Source organism: Eubalaena glacialis, chromosome 1, assembly GCF_028564815.1.
Source record: "Eubalaena glacialis isolate mEubGla1 chromosome 1, mEubGla1.1.hap2.+ XY, whole genome shotgun sequence".
In the NCBI taxonomy this organism is placed as follows: Eukaryota; Metazoa; Chordata; class Mammalia; order Artiodactyla; family Balaenidae; genus Eubalaena; species Eubalaena glacialis.
In genome coordinates this window covers 34,914,248-34,921,857 of record NC_083716.1, presented here as the reverse complement: position 1 = coordinate 34,921,857, position 7,610 = coordinate 34,914,248, and the positions used below count along the sequence as shown (strand labels likewise).

Here is a 7,610-nt window from a genome sequence, read left to right as displayed (position 1 = left end):
AAGGGAGAAATTTTTCCCTTCCTGACAAGGGCCTTACAGAACATGGTAAAGAGTTTGGATTTTATCCTAGGTATACAATGAGAAGCTAATGTAAGGTTATAAAGTACATGAAGGGCATAATCTGTTCGTTTTTAAAAATAGCCTTCCTTTTGCTGAATGGATGCAGTGGGAATGCAAAAGAGCAGAAGTAGCGAGACCTGTTAAAGAGGTTGTTAAGGACAGTTATTCAGGGAAGAGATAAAAGAGACTTGGAATAGAGTGGAGGACGGAGGTGATAAAAGCAACAGGACTGCACTGGACAGGGAGAAGAAAGGAAACAAAGGTCTGGTTAGCACCACGTGTCTAAATGAGAAAGATGAGGGTGGCGGTAAGGCGGGTAAAGAGTTCTGTTTTGGACAGGTCCATTGTGAGATGCTGGTGAGCCATCTAAGAGGAGATATCAGTAGACACCTGGCTATGCAGGATGGAGAGGACCATCCATCTAAGCTGTAGATGTAGATGTTTCCTTGGGGGAATGTAGGAGGTTAATAAGCAGAGGAACACTTAAAGGGGCCTGAGAGCTTTCCACCCCACGGGGCTGTCACTTAAGAAACTACAACGTATCTTAGGACTTCCCTGGTGGCACAGTGGTTAAGAATCCGCCTGCCAATGCAGGGGACACGGGTTCCAGCCCTGGTCTGGGAAGATCCCACATGCCACAGAGCAACTAAGCCCATGCGCCACAACTACTGAGCCTGCGCTCTAGAGCCCGTGAGCCACAACTACTGAGTCCGCACGACACAACTACTGAAGCCCACGCACCTAGAACCCGTGCTCCGCAACAAGAGAAGCCACTTCAATGAGAAACCCGCGCACCACAACGAATAGTAGCCCCCGCTCGCCGCAACTAGAGAAAACCCGCACGCAGCAACGAAGACCCAACGCAGCCAAAAATAAAATTAATTAATTAAAAAAAAAAAGAAACTAGGATATCTAGGTTCCCGTGGGCTAAATGTGGCCCAGAGGCGCAGTTCCCAGAGCCGACTATGGCACAGGCCCATGATTCATTATTTCCTGGGTCCAGAACCCACATCTAAGCTCGTCGAGTCACCCCAAGCACTGCCCAAACACCCAGAGTACCCTTACGGAAGCCAGCGGTCACTAAGGGCGAGCCGGGCCAGGGTGCGCGGGCTGCCGGGATTTGTAGGCTGACTGGGGCGGGCGTTTGCGCAACCTCCTTGAGACCCTGCCGGACGCTGCGCCACGTAGACAGAGGGAAGTGCTCCCTGAGCCTGCAGCAGTTACTGCAGGACGGCTGTCGGAAAGCGCAAAACTGATCTTGCTTTCTTTCTTGGAATCATTTGGGGATGACGATTTCTCATCAGTTAAGGGATAAATTCCTAGTCCTAAAGTGACATTCAGTGTCCTTTTCATCACGATTTCGTACCCGTGGTAGCCTTAACACTTCCTAATTATTCTTCAAGACTAGTCTGGACGTTTTTTCCGAGAAAGGGGCTTGCTTTGGACCTCTCTTCTGTGCTTCCACAGCACTCTCTTACGATTCTCTAATAACAATTATAATCACGGCCAGCCTTCCTGAGCGCTTCCATGTTCTAGTCTAAGCTATTTACCCGCACCACCTCATTAATTCTCACACAGCTCTCTGAGACGGTTGCTATTATTCCCATTTTGCAGATGAGAAAATTTTGGTTTAGAGACGCGATGTAATTTTACCAAGTTGAGCAAGTTGAAGTGTGACACTACTAAGCCCGGCGTCTCTCCCACTAGACTACGAGTTCCGGGTGGGCATGGTCGGATCTGCTATTTACTTTCCCGCGGGCCACGCCCCGGGGGCGGGATCTGGTGACGACACCGCGTCCCATGGTGCCTTGCGCGCCTGCGCTGCAATTGGCCCGGAGACTCGGCTCCTTTTTCAAATTGAGGCGCCGAGTCGTTGCTTGGTTTCCTGGGCTTCGGGCGGAGACTAGGTTGGTGATTCGAAGGCTCGGGCGGGTGCAGGACAGACCCCGGGGCCAGTCACAGTCCCTGGTGGAGAGCGATTTCCCCGGCCACGCCAACACCCGACAGGGGAGGAGGGCACCCGGGTCCGCGCCGGCCGCTGAGCCGCTCCACGCCCCACGGCGCCCGAGTCCGCGACCAGGCCTTGAATTTTCGGCGGGGACCGTCATGGCGTCTCAGCCGAATTCATCTGCGAAGAAGAAAGATGAGAAGGGGAAGAACATCCAAGTGGTGGTGAGATGCAGGTAGGCCGAGCTTGGCAGGATTCCGAGCCCCGGGCTTTGCTGCAGGGCTCCCTCCTGCGAGGTCCGAGGAGAGGGCTTTTGTTTGCAATTTCTGAAGGGACCAGACCTTCCTGTTTCATAGTTATCTGCGTTGTTTGATAAAATGACACCAGGTTGCTGTGAGGAGTAAATTAGTATTTTTTCTTTTTTCTTTTTTTCAGAAGAAAGGACATTTATATCTGAGTTTATAGTTTAAACTGCTATTGAGAAGGAGAATTTGGTCGCCGTTCTTTAGTGAAATGTGTTCTTTTCTAAAAAACTACTGTCGACAAAGATTTAGGTGTCACTCCTTGCAGTTGGTCCGTTTGGAGATGACTGCACACCTACTTTACAGATGTTTTAGCACTTATGTTGGGATTACCATCCTCTCCATCACTTCTAAAAACGTAATCAGTCCCCTCTTCTCTTTATTCTAGATGCAATATTTCCTTAATCCCTACTAAACAAGTAAACATCACTGTATTTAAAATTTAAAAATTAAGTTGTAGAGTGAGTTTATGTTTTTAAGATCAAGGAGAAAACTTAAGTTCTGCTACATTTCCCAGTGGGTGGGTGAAGGGGTTCAACTCTCCCCTGATTGGTTTCCATATCACTTCCCAATTTTAAAATGAGCTAGGAGAGGAAGAACATACTTGAACATACTTGAGGCCCTCCACAGTTTACTGGTATTTGTGTGTTTTTTATGTCTGTTTTTGCTGCTGTTGTTTTAAAAAGTACCAACTATCAGAAACTTTTCTGTAAATCCATACGTATTCTAAAATTAGAAGGTTATTTAAAAAGTGTATTAACAAACTTTCTTAGGTTATTGCCTACACAGCTTTGGTGACTTGAGTTGTAGATATCAAAGGTAATAGCTAACTTTCTAAAGTAGATGCCAGAGAAGACATTCGGTGGTAACCTTAAGTCTAGCCAATTACATTCTAGTTGCACTCAAGGGCTTCTGCTAATAGTTACTTGTTTTGAAGATTTAAAAAAACAGCCTATATTCAAATGCAAATTTTTAGATGATTTTGATTGTTTAGTAAAGTCAAGTGGTATTACCTTTTCTGTGTGGCTTTATTTTCTTTAATTTCATTTTTATTGTTAGTTACAGAATATGTCAGACCTTTAAAAAGTTATAGAGAACAATGAAACAGACATCTGCGTATCCATTACCCAGATTAGAAACAGAACAATCATTACATCTAGAGTCCCGGAGTATCCCTCCGCATCCCTTTTCTCTACCCCAAGAGTTAAACATTATCCTGAACTTCATGTTTATTATCTCCATACATTTCAAGGCTTAACTTAAAAAAGATTTCTTTTACTTTATCACTAATGAAAATTGCTTAGGTTGTGTCTAATGTTTACAATAATTTCAGTATAAAGAGATGTTTTTCTTTTTAAGTTAGCCTTTGCTTTTTCAAATAGCCTTCCTAATGCAAATATGTCCTTAAACTTTACTGAATAAACAACTTATGAGGCCCTTGGAGGTTGTCAAATCTTTTCTATAAAGGGCCCAGATAGTAAATATTTTAGGCTTTTCAGGCCATATGTGGTTTCTGTCACATACTCTTATCTGATTTTTTCCCCCGGTTTTTTTTTAATTTATTAAATTTATTTATTTTTGGCTGCATTGGGTCTTTGCTGCTGCGCCCACGGGCTTTCTCTAGTTGCGGTGAGCGGGGGCTACACTTCATTGCGGTGTGTGGGCTTCTTATTGCGGTGGCTTCTCTTGTTGTGGAGCACGGACTGTAGGCGCGCAGGCTTCAGTAGTTGTGGCTCACGGGCTCAGTAGTTGTGGCTCACGGGCTTAGTTGCTCCGTGTCATGTGGGATCTTCCTGGACCAGGGTTCGAACCTGTGTCTCTTACATTGGTAGGCAGATTCTTAACCACTGTGCCACCAGGGAAGCCCTTTCCCCCCAGTTTTAAACTTTTAATTGGCACAGTTTTTTGTAGCCTAAGAGATCAGCAAAATTTGAAGAGATGACTTCATTACTTGATTACAATGAATACAGTCTTTACGATGTTCTTTACTTGTACAACAGCTATATCAATATTTATGGAATGAATGAATGGATTTAGCACCTCATTCAAAAAGTCCGCTGGACACGACTTTTTTTTTTTAAATCCTCAGTCTTTCTTTACCATTTTGGTTGTTTGAATTTTAATATACTGTAGTGAGGCCAACTAAAATTGATGGGTTTGCTAGTGTCATCAGCAGAAACCTTGCAATATCTAATTAAAGAAGTCTGGATAGGAAAATAGTTGCTTAGCAGCACTCTTTATTGCAGTGCAAACAGTCCCTTAAGCTTCTCTCTGGGAGCTTTGATAACTCTTAGGAATGTGTGATTTGTGTGAATTTCTACTACTCTGCCCTGACAGCTTGAATGGTATTCATTTGGTAACTTAATCACACATCCAGGCAAGAGATTATACCAATTGGAAAAGCTTTAACCACGTGAGAGGAATTCATTCCACTTGATACTTTTGTCCTACCTCAGTACAAGTTGGTATTGACTTAATTTTGTTGAACTTTTAATAATACTGCATACTGTGACTTACGTGCATTGTGTAGGTTTCAGTACATTTGACAAATGACAGCATGACCAAATATTACTTGGAAGTTACTGAGTTAAATTTCCCAGGATCACAAATTTGGTCTTCTGACCAGTCAAACATGCTAGGGGGTGGGGCATGCCAGAGGACATTGAGGTATCCTTCTTAAAATAAATAGCACCTAGGTTCGTCTAGTAATGAGGGGAAAGATAATTTCCTATTTGGTGTTTCCTGTCACAGTATGTGATAATGAATGGGAAAAATGAACTCAGGTCAAGAGTACACCTTTCCCTTTGGCCCAGACGTGCGTTAAGTATATCAATATCTTATGGGTGCTATTCTGTGGACTATGGTTCTTTTTAGCTTTCCTATCATTCCCCTTAGGATGACATTTATTAAGCAGTGTAGTATAACAGATATTTGAGTGCCTACTGTGTGCTAAGCATAGTAGACACTGGGGAAACAATAAGTTAAACAGGATTTCTTTCCCTACACTGTGAGGTTGGTACTATTACCAACCTTAATTTTCAAATGAGGAGACAGGCACAAAGGGCTACATTGCCCAAGCAGACTGGATGGAGAGTCCTCACTCTACTGAAATGCCTAAGGAGGCATTTTTTATCTTAGATTACTTCACAGGGAGTCTTTCCCGTCACCCATGCCTCTCCCCTCTCCCACCCTGTCCCAATTAAGGCCACATTAAACTTTTGCTGTATGTTCCTACCTTTTACGTACCCTTTCTAAACATCACCTCTCTTATAATCACTTGTTTTATGTCACTGTTCCCCACTAGACCTCACAGTGCTGTGAGGACAAACTGAGTTAATACATGTGCAGCTCTTGGAACAGTGAGTACCTGACACCTAGTAAGCACTCAACGTATTAGTCATTATTTTAATCTGTTTTTTATTTTGTGCCATTTATCCACTGGCAGGTTAATATTTTGAACGCAAATCTGGCATGTTATTTCTACTACATCATAACCTAACTTGACCGGATTCTAAGAACAGTGGAAATAGAATTCTAAAAAATAAGTTTGGCATTTTTTACAAGTTAATTCTGTTAGCATCTACTCCAAGAAACTGTCAAAGTTGTACACGTCTTTCAAAACTTTTTAAGAAACTAATTTTATTTCTGGGAATTGAAACCCTTAAAATTCTGCTGTCTGCCTTAGCAGTGTCATTTACTCCTCATTTAATCTCTATCACCAACAATGTAGTTAAAACTTCACATTGTTCTCGTCTGAGGTATTAACAAAAATGTCATCAGTAACCAGATAACTAAGAGTTCTTGAATAACCTTGTGTGTTTCTTTTTACAGACCATTTAATTTGGCAGAGCGGAAAGCTAATGCCCATTCTGTAGTAGAATGTGATCACATACGGAAAGAAGTTAGTGTACGAACTGGAGGATTGGCCGACAAAAGCTCAAGGAAAACATATACTTTTGATATGGTACTTACTTCCTAAAATGCTTCTACTTCTTTATTATTCACTAATGTAAAGTTATCCTAGTACACATATTTTCTGTAGGTTCTAGTGTACAGTTACAAATTTCAGTTAATCCTTTAAGTTGTCAAATGGTTTCTAGTGGGCTGAATAAGTTAATATATTAAAAACAAAATTATTAGTTATTCTGAAGTTTTTTTTTTTAAGAAATGCCTTTTTTTTTTTTTTTTGGATAGGTTTTTGGAGCATCTACTAAACAAATTGACGTTTATCGAAGTGTCGTTTGTCCAATTCTGGATGAAGTTATTATGGGCTATAACTGCACTATTTTTGCGTGAGTGAAACACTATTTTTCAAATTGATGAAAAGGTTTAGATGAGTGTATTCGTTTTTTTGTTTAACACTTTTGTTAATTTTGACAGATATGGCCAAACTGGCACTGGAAAAACCTTTACAATGGAAGGTGAAAGGTCCCCTAATGAAGAATATACTTGGGAGGAGGTATTTATTGTTTATAACAGACTTCTGTCTCTAAAGTGGCTGAAGAATAGCCGAATAAAACTTGGTTGAAGGCCTGTCTTGAAATGGAAAAGATCACAGTACCCATGTCAAACATGAATTTAGGATAAACTACTACTACAGTAAAATTAAAGTATATGGTATGGCTTTTGTTTAAGAAACATACATTCTTATTGGGAGAGAGAGGAGCAATACATATGGCGCAGTTAAGTGATAAGAGAAGGGTCTGTTTCGGAGAGAATAGTTGGAGCAGACTATTGTGGGAAAGGGGAATGTGAGTAGGACTTGAAGGGGAAAACCTTGCAGTGCGGGAGTTAGTATCATAAAGTTAGCATACGGGGGAAGTGGTATGGTACTTTATTAATGATGGCTTTGAGTGCTCAAGAAATTAAGATAGCTGTATTGTTGGATATTATAGAAAGCACATAGTACATTTCACAACGATTTCTATCAAATGTGTTTAAATGAGTTTAATGACTAAGTTAATTTTCCGTATTATCAACATTTAGGTAGTTCCTTTTTTCTAGTGGTTACATACCTGAGGTATTAACTTACTTTATGCATGGATAATAAAGTTATGGAATTGTAATCATAAGAGATATGGAACAGGATTAAAGCACAGTTTCAAAATTTAGAGAGTCGTAACAGTTTTATTAAGGATGCTTAGACATTTGAGAAACAACTTTGTTTTATGTCAGAATTAGAGAATATACTGTTAGATGAACCACTTCTGATTAAAATGATGGTGTTACGTTCTCATGAGAAAACTTGGAAAGGATTATTGAAATTGGCTTTATAAGTAGCTTGGTTCAATTGGTTTCTG

The 7,610-nt window shown here is 41.1% G+C and overlaps 1 protein-coding gene across 1 annotated transcript in view; it reads left to right on the top strand.

The window, feature by feature from the left end:
- Window positions 1–2,073: 2,073 nt before the first annotated feature.
- The window catches only part of KIF11 (kinesin family member 11), a 50,867-nt gene continuing 45,330 nt past the window's right edge, over window positions 2,074–7,610 (top strand). The window contains exons 1-4 of the mRNA XM_061195131.1: window positions 2,074–2,243; window positions 6,142–6,274; window positions 6,505–6,602; window positions 6,691–6,769. Of these exons, the coding sequence (XP_061051114.1) occupies window positions 2,167–2,243; window positions 6,142–6,274; window positions 6,505–6,602; window positions 6,691–6,769 (387 nt within the window). The 5' untranslated portion in view covers window positions 2,074–2,166. The remainder of the gene's footprint in view (window positions 2,244–6,141; window positions 6,275–6,504; window positions 6,603–6,690; window positions 6,770–7,610) is intronic.